This window comes from Hypanus sabinus, chromosome 19, assembly GCF_030144855.1.
Source record: "Hypanus sabinus isolate sHypSab1 chromosome 19, sHypSab1.hap1, whole genome shotgun sequence".
NCBI classification, from domain to species: domain Eukaryota; kingdom Metazoa; phylum Chordata; class Chondrichthyes; order Myliobatiformes; family Dasyatidae; genus Hypanus; species Hypanus sabinus.
In genome coordinates this window covers 41,952,273-41,971,659 of record NC_082724.1, presented here as the reverse complement: position 1 = coordinate 41,971,659, position 19,387 = coordinate 41,952,273, and the positions used below count along the sequence as shown (strand labels likewise).

At 37.9% G+C, this 19,387-nt stretch overlaps 1 protein-coding gene across 1 annotated transcript in view; it reads left to right on the top strand.

The window, feature by feature from the left end:
- Positions 1-19,387, top strand: part of chl1b (cell adhesion molecule L1-like b) — a 547,507-nt gene that overhangs the window by 512,348 nt on the left and 15,772 nt on the right. The window contains exons 26-28 of the mRNA XM_059944908.1: positions 424-555; positions 5,877-5,949; positions 18,113-18,124. Of these exons, the coding sequence (XP_059800891.1) occupies positions 424-555; positions 5,877-5,949; positions 18,113-18,124 (217 nt within the window). The remainder of the gene's footprint in view (positions 1-423; positions 556-5,876; positions 5,950-18,112; positions 18,125-19,387) is intronic.

The following is a 19,387-nucleotide window of genomic DNA, read 5'->3' as shown; positions in this document are numbered from 1 at the left end:
TATCTTTTAAGTACATTCGAAGTTGTGCTTGCCTCTTTTTTTTCTCATTTAATCTTTAATATGGGCATTGTGCCAAATGACATCAATGATTGTGTTTGTTCCAATAAAACATATTTCAAGGGTATAATTGCCCATTGAAGCATGTGAAATTTTATTCTTGTGGTGCATTGCCAGGTTAGACATATTTTGCGTGGATATATGAAATAAGTAATCAGTTTCTAATATGCAAGTTTAAATCTCCAAAATGTAACAATTCCTGACATTTAGATTAGGCGGATGAGTGAAAATGATAGATGATATAACAATTGCATAAAGTTGTAACAATTTGTCTTGCATTTTATCTTTTTTTCTGATGGTTAAAACGATCATTTAATTCAACTAATTGCTTCTTTTCTTAATGATTAATTATATGGCCCACCACAGCTTATGCAGGAATACACAGAGGAATATCTACACAAGGATGGTTTATTGGCCTAATGTGTGCCGTAGCTCTCCTTACCTTGATTTTACTAATTGCTTGCTTCATAAAGAGAAACAAAGGAGGAAAATATTCAGGTATGCACTAAATCTTATTATTATGCATGCATGACTGTGTGTAAAAAAACACTGACTACTGATATCAACTAACTGAGGGAATGTAAAGCCCAAGAGGAAAGAAAAGGTCGTCAGAACAGGTTTAAACAGTAGTCTGGATAGCTAGGCATGAAAATAGTACATTTTAAAATTTGATTTAACCCTTAAATAGCAAGTCCACAATTAAATATTATAATCAATTAATGGCTATTTCATTGTATCACTTTTGCATAGATAAAGAAATTAGAATATGTGCAACATCTCTGCAGCATCTTTCATAAAATAAATTATTGTGTTCAACTTAGGAATGGAAACTCCCACGTTCCTCAGCTGGTACATCAGAGATACTCCCCTTTCACCACCATCACAGGTCTTGCTTCCAAAATCACCAGTTTATTTCCAAATTTATTTTGACAAATTAATTGACAACATGATACCATTAACCTCATCCTCTAATCTCCTTTAATCAACAGATTATCCTTAATCAAGATACTGATATGTAAAATCATTGGAGATCAACTTCTGAAAAACCTTGAGCATGCCAGTTCCCTTCAACATCAGCAGGCAATTATATAGAAGTCTACTGCTGAAGGTGTTTTCATAAACATTTAGATTGAAAACCATCATATTCATGGTTCCCTGTAATGGCCTACTTACAAACACTGTCCAGTATGTGATGTTGTGAATTTTCTGAAATATCTCCAAATTCATTACAAAAACTTATGTCCATCAATTATTCATACACTTTGTTAATTGGTTATTAAAATGCAATACAAAAAAGTGATTATCTAAGGGAGACAAGACGTTACTTGAATTTATAACTAACTGGAATACAGGCAAAGTTCATTTCAAACTGAAGCAGTATGGTGAAGTTCCTTTTAGCCTACATTTTTGTTTAGTCAGTATAGTAGTTACTCAAGTCTTCTACTTGAGTAATTGATTGGAGAAAAATGAAGAAATTAATAGAAACAATAGTTATATAACAATGTCAATTAGCAAATAGATATCAGAAATAAGATGCTGGTTTCATAGTCTTCTGTTCATGTTTCAAGTTCATGGATTTATTCTTTTTTTAAGAACATAACACCATTAGACATTGGAACACCATTGGCAATTAGGCCCATCAAGTTTGATTGATTTTTTCCTCTCTGCACCATTCTCCTGTCTTCTCTCTGTAACCTTTGACACCCTGACCAATCAAGAACCTTGGTCTTTCCTTGGTTATGGTGCCCCAAACTACTCATGGTACTTCAGATGTGGTTTAAACAAAGCCGTATTAAGCCTCAATATTATGTCCTTGATTTTATATTCCAGTGCTCTCAAAATGAATGCAAACATTGCATTTGCATTCCTTACTGCTGACTTAACTTGCAAGTTAACCTTGAGGAAATTCTGCATTAGGATTCCTGAGTCCCTCTGCACCTCCAATTTCTGATAAGAGTCTACGCCAAAGAGGTTGATCATACACTTCCCTATGCTGCATTCCTGTGCCACTTCTTTCTCATTTCCCTTAACCTTGTACAGATTCTCTTCTTCCTGAATAATCCCGGCCCCTCCACCTATCTTTGCATCATCTGCAGGTATACTTCTTTAGGAGTTTGAGGTGATTTGGTGTGACACCAAAAATGCTCGTAAATTTCTACAGATGTACTGTGCAGAGCACTCATCGTCTGGTACAGGGTTGGGTGGGCACTACTGCACAGGACTGAAGTAAGCTGAGCGGAGTTTGGCCACCAAGGCCATCAATTCCATCATGCAGAACATTAACATACTGTGTAATGTTAAAGTAGCAGATCCAACTCCAACCACTGTGGAACGCCATGTATTCTCATCACCAGCAACCAAACATAAAAACCATGCTTTAGAATCAGAATCAGGTTTAACATCCCCAGCATATGTTGTGAAATTTGTTAACTTTGCGGCAGCAGTACAATGCAATACATAATAATAAATAAAACTGAATTACAGTAACTCTATATTAAATTGATAAATTAAATGAGTAGTGCAAAAATAGCAATAAAACAGAAGGAGTGAGGGAGTGTTCATGGTTCAATGCCCTCTGTCAAAGGCCTTCTGAAAATTATTGGATGGCAGAGGGGAAGAAGCTGTTCCTGAATTATTGTCTGTGTGCCTTCAGGCTTCTGCACCTCCTTCCTGATGGTAGCAATGAGAAGTGGGCATGTCCTGGGTGGTGGCAGTCCTTAAAGACCCCCTCTTTGTGGCACCAGTCCTTAAGGATGTCTTGAATACTATGGAGGCTAGTGCGCATGCTGGATCTGACTGATTTTACAACTCCATGCAGCTTACTTTGGTCCTGTGCAGTAGCGCCCCCCCCCCCCCCGCCACCCGTATCAGACAGTGATGCAGTCGGAGTGCTCTCAACAGTACATCTGTAGAAATTTGCAAGTATTTTTGGTGACATACCAAATCTCCTCAAACTCCTAAAGAAATATAGCTGTTCTCTTGCCTTCTTTATAGCTTCATCAATATACTGGATCCAAGTTAGGTGATCAGAGATATTGACACCCAGGAACTTGAAGTTGCTCACTGACATCACTTCTGATCTCTCTGCAAGGACAGTTTTGTGTTCGCTCATCATACACTTTCTGAAGTCCACGATCAGTTCTTTGGTCTTATTGAAGTTGAGTGCAGGTTTATTTCTTGATTTATGCTCTTTGCCTTCTGCAATTCAGCCAATCCTCTATCTGGGCTAGTACCTTTTCTGTTATACCATGGGCTCCTATCTCGTCAATGTGTGACCCTCTATCAAAAGCCTTCTGAAAATCCAAGTAATTAACATCTACTCTCATGTGTTTCTCACAACCTTTGACAGCCTGAATAATGAACAACTGATCAACCTCCTCCTTAAATATATCCAATGACGTGGCCTGCACAGTCATCTGTGGCAAAAAATTCTAGAGATTCACCATGCTCTGGCTAAAAAATTATTTCCACATCTCTACTGTAAATGGACATCCCTCAATTCTGAGGCTGTGCCCTTTGGTCCTAGATTCCCCCGCTGTTGGAAATATCCTCTCCACATCCAGATCTTTCAATATTAGATACGTTCCAATGAGTTATCCCTCATTCTTCTAAACTCCAGTGAGTACAGGCCCAGAGCCATCAAATGCTGCTGACATGTTAACCCTTTCATTCCTAGGATGATTCCCATGAACCTTGAGATGATGCTGTCTAAGTTGCATGCCAACTTGAACAATGACTCCCATCCACTCTATAATGTACTGGTTAGACACAGGAGTACATTCAGCCAGAGACTCATTCCACCGAGATGTAACACTGAGCATCATAGGAAGTCATTCCTGCCTGTGGCCATCAAACTTTACAACTCCTCCCTTGGAGTGTCAGACGCCCTGAGCCAATAGGCTGGTCCTGGACTTATTTCCACTTGGCATGATTAACTTAATATTATTTAATTATTTATGGTTTTATGTTGTTATATTTCTTCACTATTCTTGGTTGGCGCGGCTGTAACGAAACCCAATTTCCCTCTGGATCAATAAAGTATGTCTGTCTGTCTTCTCTGGACTCTCTTCAATGTCATCTCATCCTTTCTTAGATAAAGGGCCCAAAACTGTTCACAATACTCCAAGTGTGATCTGACCAATGCCTTATAAAACATCAGCAGTACATCCTTGATTTTGTATTCTAGTCCTCACAAAAAGAATGCTAACATCCTATTTGCCTTTCTTACCAGAAACTCAATCTGGAAGTTAATCTTTAGTGAATCCTGCACAAGGACTCCTAAGTCAGTCTTCACTTCTGTTTCTTGAATTTTCTCCCTGTTTAGAAATTAGTCCACACTTCTGTTCCTTCTGCCAAAGTACATGACCATGCACTTTGGCATATTATATTCCATCTGCCACTTCTTTGCCCATTCCCTCAATCTGTCTATGGTCCTTCTGAAGGTACCCTGCTTCCTTAACACTACCTGCCCTTCGACTTGTTTTCGACTTGTCCGCAAATTTGGCCACTATGCCATCAATTCCTTCATCCAGATCATTGACATACAATGTGTAAAGAAGCAGTCTCAACACCAACCACTGTGGCACAACACTAGTCACTTGCAGTCAATGAGAAAAGGCCCATTTGCTCCCACACTTTGCCACCTGCCGGTCAGCAAATCTTCTAACCATTCTAGTACCTTTCCTGTAATACCGTCAGCTCTTATTCTGCTAACTTGTGGCACCTTGTCAAAGGCCTTCTGAAAATCCACATAAGCAGCATCCATTGACTCTCCTTTGACTATTTTCCATGTTACTTCCTCATAGAATTCCAACAGATTTGTCAGGCAAGGTTTTCTCTTAAGGCAACCATGTTGACTTTGGCCTACTTTATCACGTGCTTCCAAATACCTCGAAACCTCATCCATAATAACAAACTTCAACATCTTACTAACCACTGGATCAGGCTGATTGGCCTATAATTTATTATCTTCTCCCTCCCTTCTTAAAGAGTGGACTTACATTTGCAATTTTCCAGTCCTAAGGAACCATTCCAGTATCTATGATCATTACTAATTTCTCTACAATCTCTTCAGCTACCTCTTTCAATACCCTGGGATATATTCCATCTGATTCACCTTCAGACCTTTCGGCTTCCCACACACCTTCTCCTTAGTAATAGCAACTACACTGATCTCTGTCTTCTGATAATCTCCAATCTATGGCATACTGCAAGTGTCTTCCATGGTGAAGTCTGATGTAAAACTTATTGAGTTCCTCCACCATTTCTTTTTCGCCCATTACTAGTGTCATTTTCCACAGGTTCAATATCCTCACTCATCTCTCTTTTACATCTTACATATCTAAAAAAATATTGGATCCTCTTTTATACTGTTGGATATCCTACCTTCATATTTCATCTTCTCTCTTTATGGCATTTTAGTTGCATTCTTTTGGTTTTTAAAAGTTTCCAATCCTCTTCCTTCCCACAAATTTTTGCACTATTACATACCCTCTCTTTTGCTTTTACACTGTCTTTGACTTCCTTTGTCCATTGCGGGTTACCTCATCCTCCCTTTAGAATACTTCTTCATCTTTGGGGTGCATCTTTCTTCTGCCTTCTGAGTTTCCATCAGAAACACCAGCTATTGCTTTTCTGAAGTCATCCTTGTTGGTGTTCCCAGTCTGAGACATCAACTTAATTTTCACCTGTAAGTGCTGCCAAATGCATTAAGTTTCTTCAGCACTTTGTGTATGTTGATCCAGATTTCTAGCATCTCTGGATCTCTTGTGTCAAAGTTTGATATACAATATCTTTTGTATTTTTATTTACTTCTCCAGTTAAAGATAAGGAAGATGCCCGGGCAGATCCAGAAGCGCGGCCAATGAAAGAACAGACTTTTGGAGAATATGGGTAAACATTTTTAGAGAACTTGAATGAAATACCTTTATCATTTATGTTCTATCAATTTTGACTAATTAAACCTTGCTTTGTTACTTAATTTCCAAGCATATTTAAATGCCATGCAAGCATTGTTGCAGTCCCTTCTCATAAAGAATTTCAGCTGAATCCATGCACTTTAACTATATTTATTTTTAAACTGCCTGTCAAATCAAATTAATTCAGAAACCACTCAGATGTCATAAATGACCATTTTTAGCTTGGTTACATAGTAAAAGTAACCCATCATCCACAATCTGACTGATACAATATTTAGGATTCCGACAGCTGTGTCGCTGAGACTTTCTGTTTCAGAAATGAATGTGATGATAGGATAGTACCTGAGCTTTGTGAATCTGCATAGCAAAGAGGTGTGCTGAATCTGTAAACATGAACTTATGAGAGTGACAGATAGAGGTAAGTGGTATAGCTAATTTTCCACATTCGGGTGAACTAAAACTATCATACTCCTTGCTGATGTTAGTTTTCATTTAAATCTACAATACTGGTGATCTTCTGAGGAAATGATATACTGTACTTGTAAAATTAATTTTCCAGGTTGTTTATTTGATAGTTTAAAAAAAAAGCATCAACTCTCCAATGCATCATCCCTAAGCATTTCTGCAAACTATAGCAAAGAATAACTGGATAAGTACCTCTGCTTTACATTGTCACGTTGATGTCAGTGCCACATATATCAGTGAAAAGTATACCAGTGCACCTGTGAAGCAATAGGGAACCTCTTGCATCGATTTCTGGGCTTTTTTGTTTATTTGCACAGATACCAGTGCAATTGACCGCATTCTAACACTGAGCAGCGTTATCATCATTGTCAACATTACTGTAAAGTGCAGTCAGCTGAGCCGGAGTTGAACATAGCTCATTAATGTAAAACTCAAAATATAAGTCAGTGATAGTTAACAATTGTCAGTAAGCATGGCCAGGAATTAATAGTTGTGGCTTGCTATTGATGGGACTGATTGAGTTTTAATTAGACTGTTATAAGCAGAAGGATATTTGCCTGGGAAAAAACAATTATGTTTCATTGAATAACAATTGAATTAAGGATCCATAAAGTTCAAGGAAAAGCAGTAAACGAAGGAACCACCTAGGGCTTTGGGTAGTTGTGCAGAGGGTTGCTCAGTGCTTGGGCAGAGGTAGACTGGCTCAGTGGACTCAGCTGTTGATTAGGGTTGGAGCAAAGGACTGAGCTTGATGATAGGAGATTTTCCTCAGGCAGGAAAGGGGATAGAAATGCAGGAAACAACGGAGGAGACAAAGGTAGCAAACAGGAAGTGGTTTTGGGTGATAGGAGCTGTATGGGGAAAGGCAAATGGCAGGTTTCTGGGAAATGGGAAAATAAGCAGCCAATTGAGGATTGTAGTGGTTTTTTTTGTCCACTGGTGAAGGCAATAGACAGGATTTAAACAAAAGAAGGAAGGAAGAGTTTAAGCTATTGTTGATTTTTGAATGTGGATCTGTTTCTGATATCAATCTGATTAAGTTAACTAAGGATCTGAAAAAAAAGCATTCAGAGATATTTTGGTGGCAAAACTTTTAAGAGATGGGGCACTCATAGTATTTTGTAAAGATAGGAGCAGTGTGAGAAAGCTTTGCAGTTAAAAGCTGTGAGAGGATGAAAAGTAATACAGAGAAATTGTATTGAGTGACAGTGGCTTTGGGGAGTAATCTCTGGAGTGCTTGTAAATCAGTAGTTCCCAAACTGGGGTCCATTGACTCCTCAGTTAATGGTAGGGGTCCATGGCATAAAGGTTGGGAATAGCTGCTCTATCCATGGAACAAGTTAAAAATAATTCAGTCAGTGGAAATGTAGTGGATGCTAAATGTTAAAAGGGTTTTGTGGTGGAGTAAGAACAGGCAGCTTTTTTGGTTTTGATGGAAAACTAAAGTTGCTAGATAGTGTTAAGTTAGGTTATATGAGCTACATGGTTTGAGTCTATGTGCTGCCTCCTCTGAGATGTTTTCATGCCAGAAGTCTGGTCATGTAGCAGCTGTGTGAAAGGGTAAAAAATGGTATGGTAGATGTGGTGGAGAACATGATTATGACAATTGTGCAAAGCTAAAATGTAGCAACTGTGGAGAAGAGCATAGCTCTGCTTATTTGCCCTCGATATAAGTAAGCTTGGAAATGCAGCATGTCACTTTTATGGCAGATGTGAGAAATTGTACAGCACAAACAAAAAATAGGACAGAAGAAATTAAAATTATATTAAGAGCTGTGGAAAAGCATCTGGCGATAAAAGTCTTAACTGTAAAGGTTATCATTGATGCATTACAAGGAGAAGTAAATAAAGTTCAGACTTCCAAGAATGTTGTTAATTGTTCTTTTAATTTTACAATGAAATGCTAGAAGCCAATTAGTTAATGGTCAAGAGGTTAAGAACTTTATTGAAGATATACAAAATAAACTTAATGTTATATGTGTACAGGAAATCCTAGTTGTAATCTTATCTAAATTTTAAGATACTGTACAAGGTTCTGTTGATATAAGATGCAATCAGAAAATAGGTAATGAAAGAAGAGTGGCTATCTTGTCAAAAAATGGGATAGCACATTGAGTTATGGTAATTGGGGTTGTTTCTGAATCAATGATGGTTAAAATATGAGGAAAGAATAGTTAAGTACAAATAATAATTTTTATAACCCTTCTGAAAATAACAGCAAGTATGTTGGAAAGCATGGGTGGAAATGAGGGAAAATAAGGATATATATGGTGAGGGGATTTTAATGCTCACCGTGCTATGTGGGGTTGTATTGACACAAATGTGAATGGGTAAGTTGTGGAAACTCTCTTTGTGTGCTTGAACGATGGTACAAATACAAGGATAAATTTATTTAGTAACACTGTTTCTGCTATAGACCTTACGCTGGTGTCTGAGGATGTAGTGAGTGTGTGTAACTAGGGATTGCATAATGATACAACAGTGGGGAGTGATCATTTCCCATTATCTGTACAATGGGAATAGATGCATATCAGAAGAAAGTATCTCATATCCCCAGATGGAATTTTAATAGGGTAAATTGGGATGTATTTTATGATTTATGTGAAGTAGATTTCCTGATTATTTGGTTTTGGAGGATATCAAGTTGAGTAATAATATCTTGTGCTCTGTACTCAACTCAATAGCTAAAGAATCAATTCCCAGATCGTTGGGAGATAATAAAAGGAAAGTTGTTCCTTGGTGAATGGATGAATGAAAAAGAGCTGTGAAGGAGCTTTTAGGAAAATGAGACAATGTTACTCCTATTCATCTTTATAAAAGCGCTCAAGCTATAGTTAGAATATTGAGAAGGTCAAGGAAAATGTATTGGAGAATGTACTGTAACAGAATTGGGAAAGAGATGGGGCAGGCTTGTGGTATGATACAGAAAATGGCTGGAGATAGAAAACTTGATACATTAGTGGTTTTGTATGGTGGGGAGAAGGTTGCAGCTACTGACTCTGAAAAGGCAGAATTATTAGCAAAATCAGTGTTGGCGCATGGCAAAGTGGTTAAGTCTAATGATCCGAAGGTCGCTAGTTCAAGCCTCAGCTAAGTCAACGTGTTGTGTCCTTGAGCAAGGCACTTAACCACACATTGCTCTGTGACAACACTTATGTCAAGCTGCATCGGCCCTTGTCCTTCCCTTGGACAGCATCAATGGTGTGGAGAGGGGAGACTAGCAGCATGGGCAACTGCCAGTCTCCCATGCAACCCTGCTCAGGCCTGCGCCCTGAAAACTTTCCAAGGTGCAAATCCATGGTCTTTAGAGACTAATGGATGCCTATTAATTAGCAAAAACAAATATATGTATACATAGTTCAGTCAATTTAAGTAAAATTATAGGTGTTCTAGGGAAACAGTTTTGGTAAGCAATCCTCAGATTACCAAGAAAAAAGAATGTTCCAGTTCCTGCTTGGATATTGAAATTACTTTGTCCAAACTTAAAAGGACTATTAATGGTGCTGGTCAGACATCACCTGGAAAAGATGATATTTGTTATAATATGTTTACACAATTATTGGATTTAAAGTTAGGTTGGTTTGTACAAATGTATCTTTAATACAATATGGGTTGAAGGATGACTTCCTGCTTCTTGAAAATTAGTGGTTGTTATCCCTAATTTGAAAATTGAAAGGTATAGACGTATTTTGCTAACCACATCTGTGTAAAATAATGGAACAAATGGTTGTATAAAAGCTTTCTTATTTTGTGGGAAGTAGTGGAGGAATGGCTACATACCAATCTGGATTTTGTAAAATGAGATTGACCATCGACTCTGTGTTAAGTTTGGAATACAATATTTGTAAGGCTCAAGTTAATAAAGAATCAGTGGTAGCAGTTTACTTTGATGTGGAGAAAGCTTCTGATATGTTATGGATACAAAGATTGCTACTTAAACTGGGAAAGATGGGAATAGGTGGTGGAATGTTCAATTGGATTCACAGGGGAATGTGTGTAGTCCACTCCTTTTTTATATAACAATTAATGATATTTCCTTGTATGTTGGCTCAGACATTTCCAAATTGTAATTGCTGATGATGGTGCAGTGTGGAAGAAAGGCAGGAATATAAGTTAAGACCATGAGAGCAGAAGTAGGACATTTGGCTCATTGAGCCTGCTCCACCACTCAATCATGGGCTGATCCGATTCTTCCAGTCATCCCCACTCCCCTGCCTTCTCCTCATACCCTTCGATGCCCTGGCTAATCAAGAACCTATCTATCTCTGCCTTAAATGCACCCAGTGACTTGGCCTCCACAGCCACTCGTGGCAACAAATTCCACAGATTTACCACCCTCTGACTAAAGAAATTTCTCTGCAGCTCTGTTCTAAATAGATGTCCTTCAATCCTGAAGTTGTGCCCTCCTGTCCTAGACTCCCCTACCATGGGAAATAACTTTGCCATATCTAACCTGTTCAGGCCTTTTAACATTCAGAATGGTTCTATGAAATCCCCCCCTCTTTCTCCTGGAATACAGCCCAAGAACTGCCAGACGTTCCTCATACGGTAACCCTTTCAATCTTGGAATTATTCTCATGAACCTTCTCTGAATCCTCTCCAATGTCAGTATATCCTTTCTAAAATAAGGAGCCCAAAACAGCAGACAATACTCCACTTGGTGAGGCAACACTTCACTTATGAGTCTGTTGGGTAATCTATTGCATCCAGTGCTCGTGTTGTGGCCGGTGCGACCTCCTTTACATCGGCGAGACCCGACGCAGATTGGGGAACCGCTTCGTCGAGCACCTCTGCTCTGTCCGCCACAACTGATAGGATCTCCCGGTTGCCACCCACTTCAACTCTGCTTCACATTCCCATTCGAATATGTCCATACATGGCCTCATCATGGCAGTAGAGGAGGTCAAACTCAGGTTGGAGGAGCAAAACCTCATATACTGTCTGGGTAGTCTCCAGCCTCTTGGTATGAACATCGAATTCTCCAACTCCTGGTAATTCCCTCCCTCTTCCTTGCCCCATACCACTTTCACTGTGCCTCCTCTTCTAGCTGCCTATCACCTCTCTCATGATTCTGCCTTCTTCTACTAACCATAGTGCTTTCCCCTTACATTCCTTCTTCACCTCTCCTGCCTATTCCCTCCCTGCTTTCGCCCACCCCTTGATCTTTCCTCTGATTGTTTTTTCACCTGTCACCTTCCACCCTCTCCCCACCTTCATTATAGGGCCCCTGCCACCTCCTTCTTCAGTCCTGACGAAGGGTCTTGGCCTGAAACGTTGACTGCTCATTTCAACAGATGCTGCCCGACCTGCTGAGTTCATCCAGCTAGTTTGTACGTACACAATAGTCCAAGTGTGTTCTCACGAGTGTTCATCACATACCTGCTCTTATATAGTTAGGATAATGCTGTCAGCTACTAATGAAGTGGAGGAATGAGGACTCAGTGGGGTTTTAATTTTCAGTTTTACTGCTGCAAAAATTGAAGTTATTTGTTTCTCTAAAAGGAACATTACAGCTTCAATTGATCTCAAGTTATATGGTATAACTCTTTAAAATTGAGTCAGTGGTCGAGTTTCCAGGTATGTTGATGGACACAAGGCTGACGTGGAAGGTGCATGTGAATAAAATTCTAGAGAAGTGTAAAAGAAGGTCCTTAATGTGCTCAGGTGCTTATTTGGGTGTGACTGGTGTGTGAGTAGGAGGTCACTCAAGCAAAGGTATATTGCTTTGATCAGATGTGTCTTTAATTATGGATGTGTTGCTTATGTGTCAGTAAATAAAGTTCAAACTCAAGCATTGTTATCGTGTTATTAAATCATCCCCAATTTCATCATTACTGGTAGAAATGGGTGCAGTAACCCTTTTCATCTATGCAGGTTAAAGTTAGCAATGGTTTATCGGGTTAACATAAGAGGACATAAAGTTGGTCCTCCACTACCATCAACATTAGTAGAGTGTTGGGAGCTCTGTATTCATAAGGTCTTCAGTTTTAGTTGGATGGGAAATAGTTGCTTAATGTGGATTATTGTCCCAGTGCACCTCTTTCTGTCACTACACCATGGTTTTTCCCTTTGCCTGTGGTTCATTTGGGCCTTCAAGAAAAGATTAAGATGAAGAATACATATCTGCACAGATGGCTCAAGTGCTCCATGACACCTCATTCAGATGTTTCTGTTTGTGTTCCAAAGTTCAGGTGATTATTAAGTAAAGATAATCACGCAAAGTATCAGTTCTCGTGTCTGAGATGGTTGCTATCACTTTAGCCTTGGAATGGGTCGAATAAGTATGCCCTGGTTATATACTTCTGTGCTCTGGTTCATTCTCGGCCGTAACCTCTGTTGAAATACGTCTGTTGAAAGAGGTATTTCAAATTGATCTCATTTGATGGGGAGAAGTTGCTGGATTGGATTAATTTAGGTTATATGAGTTATATGTTCAAGTCTATGTGCCACCTTCTCTGAGATGTTTTCAATGCCAGAAGTTTGGTCATGTAGCAGTGGTGTGAAAGGGTAAAAAGTGGTGATGTAGATGTGGTGGAGAACATGATTATGTCAATTGTGCAGAAGGCATTTGGCGAAATTGTATCAGCTGTGGAGGGGAACATAGCTCTGCTAATGCAGGATATCCTGTATCTAATAAAGCTGTGGAAGTGCAGTGTGCTCAGGTGAAAATGGGCACATCATATGCATAGCGCTCTGGAGAAAGTACAGATAACGATGTCAATGGGACCTATTAATGTTCAGTTTAAAGACAGTGTGTAAAGTGCATGATTGTAAAACAAAGGATTCACTGATTGTTTGTCACTTTCATTGCAGATGTGATAAATTATACAGCACAACCTAAAAGTAGGACAGAAAAAGATTAGTTTGAAAGACTTGACTTCAGAAGTTTTTGCATGTTTTTTAATCTATTCAATATACATAATTTATTTACTTGTTTATTTATGTTTGTCATTAATTTTAATTATGATTAATTAATTTATTAATAATTGTATTATTATTATTGTTGTTTGTTTTCTCTTATTATTATGTATTGCATTGAACTGCTGCTGCTAAGTTAACAAATTTCACATCACATGCTGGTGATAATAAGCCTGATTCTGATATTAATGATTAAGAGGTAAATGACATTCAGAATTCAAAGAAAGGTTGATAATGTTTTTTCTTTTTTTTCTTTTTTCTGTTTTTTAATCTTACAACAGAATGCTAGAAGATTGTTAGCTAATGGATTTGGGATTTTAATGCTCATAGATCTATGTGGAGTTGTAGGGACACAATGTGAAAGGGATGGTGGCGTTGAGGAAGACTTTCGAGAAGAAAGGTATTTGGTGTGCTTGAATGATTCTCAGTAGGTGGCGGTAATGCACCTTACACTGGTCTGCCAACCACCAGTAAACATTACTAGAAGAAGAAGAAGCTGGAACCAGCTAAATTGGAATGAAATTTTTCCCAACATTGTAGTAGAGCTAAGTCTAATGCCTGCTCTCCCTGTGCAAAACAGGAAGTCAAGTAAACTCACATATTCTAGATGTAGAATATGGCAAGTCAAACTTAGGGACTTTAAACTTGAGGAGTATCTGAAATCCATGTGGGGCATACATTGAGCCAGGTCAGGAGGAACCAGAGTCTAGAAGCTTCGCACTATATTTTGGTTCTGAAAATAATGGTAAAGAACATCACCTTGTAGGAATCCGGTTTTGAGCATATCTTTGGCTTTATAAAAACGTACCATAATTCTGTAGACAAAACAACTCATGGGCATTTGTGTCCATTCTCACACTAATCTCACCTGATGTGAACTCTGCTGTAAGTGTGCAGGAAGGAGAACAGGAATAGCCAGGTCATGGTCCACTTTGGAATCAATGAAATTGCCACAGGACCTAAAATGTAGCAGTCTCCGAATTGGTCTCAGGGAAATGCATTGGTAAATGCATTTTAAAAAGCTTACATATTTTCAGTATTTTTCTGGAGAAGTGAAGTCAAAGTGTATTAAATGTGACCAAGTAACGGAAAGGAAAATAAGCAATAACTTTCAAATGAATTACCAAAACATGCATGAACTACACTACAGTGATAGTTAAAGTCTTTAATGATCCTAAGACAGGCTGGCTTAATAAAAATGTTTATGATAGAAGTGGGAGTGATTCTTGAATTGCGTACTTTCAGGACAACAAGAAAGCAAGCAATGTTCAGTCTAATTTTGGGCAATGATCTGGAGAATGTTTCAGTCGGAGAGCATTTCAGGAACAGAGTTGAAAATATTTTTTTTGATAACAGTTTTTTGAGGTAGTCCTTTGATCGCATTAATTGTCTCTCTATTGAAAGTGAGCGGTGTTCAACTAACAGAAGGTAAAGCATGATATTGGGGAACTAGTTAGGGAAGCTATATAAATGGTATTGAGAAATTGATGTTTTGTAGATTTTAAAAAACCCATCTAGAATAGCTTTCAGCACTGTGGATGGTCAGTGACATTGGGATTCTTGATGTCTAGGGAACTAGGGATTCAACTGATGTTTTGCATGGTCAAAGTTCTTTCATGGGCAGCCTAGACAAACACTTTCCCTCTCCTGTCTATCTCCATCTCATTGAACACCACCTCATGCTTCTGCTCCTGAGCAACATTCTGAAGAGTTGGCAGCAAAGGCTGCTCACTCATGATGATGAGGGTGTGGAATATGCACCAGACCACCTCAGATAAAGCCCTGCCATGTGACAGGTCTCTCTGGACCCATCCAGGCATGGAGCAGTTTTCAAACATGCTTATGGGCTTCTCTGTTCAATTCTGTGTAATGTCAGGTTTATTGTTATATGCATATTACTCCCATTAGCAGTGCCACATTTTGTAAATTGCTCAGATGGGCGCAAGCTGTGGAATGAAGGAGTGAAGATTTGAATGGGAATAAGTCATCAGAGCCTCTGGATTGTCCCTGATAATTGGTGCCGGGCTGCATATTATAATTTGCCATCTCCTTTAGCAATCCGCAAAGATTTCTGGAATGACTGCCGGTTGCGGGCACAAGAAGCCTCTACTTTAAGAGGTGAAGGCTGCCGTTAATCACAAATTGCCTTGCACTGCCACCAACCATCTGATTTCCATCCCCTTGTTGTTACAACAAGACGATCAACAGTGCACTTCGTGGTGCTGGATGCTAAAATTATAAAAAATGGACAGACAGCACTAATTTTGTGCCTTGCTTTCACAAATTTGAATAGGCGAGGTTTTAATCTGCCACACAGTTTCCATGCCAATTCAATTTTGGCCCCTCATTTTGTTTGCACTTAATTTTCCTTCACCATTTTTAATCTATCTGCTGGGGCAGAATATTCAATCAAATAAAGCTAACTTTTCATTTCTCAATGATCAATGATAATCATGATCATCTTTGCTATTTATCAATATTCTCCAGCTTCCATGATAGCCTGGATCTATGACTGCAGAAATAAATGACATTTCTCACTAAATACTACATCTTTAACATGTGTAGATCTTGATTTTGTTGTTATCTTCATGACTGCGTCTTAGTTACAGTGTAGCAAAAAAGGGAAAAATCAATTCAACACATACAGTTTTATTGATTCAAAGCATTAAACTATCTCTGCAGTGGTGATTTCATTAATACAGAAAAGAATGGAGTGTTATTATTTAGACAAAGGTACCTAGCATAAGGAACTTAAGAGAAAATAAATGTAATATGTGCCCTGCTTGATTCCCACAGCCTAGATCAGGACTGAGGAACTATTTTCAGACACCAGTATCTTCTTTGAAATCTAGCCAAGTCCAGATGCCTAATTAGAACTTGTGTTATGTGTAAATTAGAACTTAGAACCTGTTTCAATACAGCAGTACAATAGGAAACAAAAGCAGAACATGCGGATGGGGTACTTCACCCAGTTTTGTGTTAAGGATGTGTTACTAATTTTTTCCTACCATAATCATAACCCTTCAAATGAACCACAAATGCTGAATGTATATTTTTAATAAATTTCTTGTTTAGCCTATGGTTCCACTCCTTCCACTTCATCCCAACTAACTCACCATACTCTGGGAAGTATCTGAGCGCTCCCAGCATTTCAGCCCCATCCAAACAGTGCATCAGTTAAATGGACATTTGCCAAAAGGAAGGACGTTTTTCGTACTATTTTGAGTTATCCGTGTCACACCAATATGAACTACCATTACATGAAACAACGGACAATTTATTTCATTTTACAGCTTGTGATCTTTTTATTTTTGTCCCAGATCTTAAAACTGATAGCTAATTTAAATTTGTCTTATGCCTGCAGTATTGTTTTCAATGTAACCAGACAAGCCCTGCACCTGACAGTCCAGCTCACATGACAGAAAATGTGCAGTTTAAAATTGTTTCTATTTTCCCATTTTAGTAGATACTTGTACGCCTGCAGCAAATTAAAGAATTAATGTAATATTAAAGAAGTTTAAGGAGAAAGTTGTGTTTTATCTTGGTAGTAATATTACAATCCATTGGGTATTTAATAGCAAATTAACTAGTCTGAGTTTTGACTTGGTGTGCAAGAAATGCATATTTAGCTTTGGGAGTTATTTCAGTGAAATGGAACAATGTCTTTGAGCATCTAAAATATATTGCAACATTAAACCACATTTCACAACATTTAATATGCACTTGAGTTGACCAATGATTAAATTGCTTACATAAAAAGCCTGGGTTGTAAAGCTTCTTTTTCTCAGTGTCATTGAAACTTTTATTTTTACTCTTTATCTAAATGAAAAATAAAAATATTGATCATCTGGTGCATTAATTTTCAACTGAAAGGTTGTCATGGTTATTTCCTGAGTTGCGTCTTAATCAACTATGGTTATTTCCAGTTGTGTCAGATAGTGACTATTCCTGACCTGCAGCAATTGTTAATTATGCATTCAATCTTATCAGGAGAATTGAGCAGGAAGATTGACAGAAATATATTTGGTTTGAAATGTCTCTTACAATTGATCATCATGCCACATCAGAATAGTTATCCATCTGATCTGATATTAAATCACTTTCTGCCTTTTTCTTTCATTCACATGGAAACCAAGGTGTTGAAGTGGAATTCAAAAGAATCATATGGTGCTCTTTGTTTCATATCTCTTGTTACTTCCTTGGCCAAAGTGACCAATATAAATAATTTACTATTCAACCTCAATACTATCTGTAAAATGTTGCTATGTGTACAATTAATTTGTGTGTTGTGAAATATTTTGAAATCTCTGCAAGAGCATTCATAAGGAATTGTGCAACCACAATGTTTATCCAAACTGAAATTCTGGCTAATTTGCATTTAGGTAACACTCTGAAGGTTAAAAATAAAATCTAGAAAATTGCCTAAAGATTTCTGACTAATAAAATTTATGTTATACTTGCATTCATGAGAAAAAATGTATTTGGCAATAGAAAGTCAATTCTCTTAAAAAATCCCTTTCTTTATGGCAAATGGATGAGCTATCCTTCCCTCATTGCTAGGGTAAGTAACAAGGAAAACATCCTGTATTATTACATAAAGATACATTATCATACTTTGCAATATTATCTTTTCATTTTATTTCATTTGATGAAACTTGTCATAGTTTGTCACTGAACAATTTTCTTTGCATAGAAAAGATTTTAAGTTTAATGCAGTACCTACTTTTGTTTTATGCTAACCGTATTGGATACAGATCTTTAGAAAGGTAAGTAACAGTATTTACTTGTTGCTGATATGACTTTTAAAATGTTATTCTTGTTGATCTAAGTTTTTCCTTCATCAAATGTGCTGATACTTGGGTATTGAAGGCTCTGCAATAATGATGTAAAAATTTAATTTAATTCATTTGCTGAGGGATTATTTAAAATATCAACACATTTTAATCTTTCAATGGTCATAATCTATTCTTTTTATTTCCACAATAAGGCTAGTAATTCCTGATATTTTTTTCCAAATTACTTCAGAAATTTCCTCCAACTTAAAACAAATTTTTAACTGCATTAATTATTATTCAGATAGAACTTTGGCCAGACCACATTACAATTACTCTGTGCAGTTCTGATCATTGCTTTACACGATGGATATGGAGGCTTTGAAGAGGGTGCAGGAGAGGTTCACCAGGATGCTGCCTGGATTACAAAGTATGAGCTGTAAGGAAAGGTTGAATAGCTTGGTTTGTGTTCCCAGGTTGGAGCTTTGGAGGTTCAGATGTGAGCTGATAGACATATATAACATTATATAAGGCATAGATAGGGTAGATACCCGGCCTTTTTCCAGTGGTGGAAATGTCAAATGCTAGCAGGAATATTTAGATTAGAGGAGGAAACTTTAAGGAAGATTCACCAGGCAAGTTTTTTTTACTAGAGTGGAAAGTATCTGGAAGGTGCTATTAAGGGAGGCGGTGCAAGCTTACGATATTGAAATTAGGGAAGCACATAAACAGGCAGAGATTGGAGGGATATAGATTATGAGCAGGCAGATAGGATTAGTTTGATGTGATATCGTGGTTGGCACACACATCGTGGGCTGAAGAGTCTGTTCTTGTTTTGTTCTCTTCTCAGTTCTATGTCAATATCTGAATTGTATGTCAGACTTATCAAGACTTGGCAATACTATCAACATACAGGACACAAGGTTTATCCTGTGTAATGGACGGCAAATTTGGGATTTCTGTCCCTCTCGACATGTGCATGGAAATCCCTAAATATCTGTCAGACAGAGCTGGAATTCAGTGAAATGCTAACAATTTGTGGTGATTCATCACAAGTTCCAGGAGTTAATTTAATGTAAGGTTCTCTGCATGTTGAGAAGTTGAAGTGCAGAAAGTGTACCCCTAGTTCACCTTTATTATTTTGAAAGAAAAAATAGTTTAAAGGGACAAATTTTGTTAATTTAGATTTATTGAAGTAGTTTTGTATGTGTTAATACATTTGTTTGTTTACAATTATAAGTGTGCTATTATTTAGTT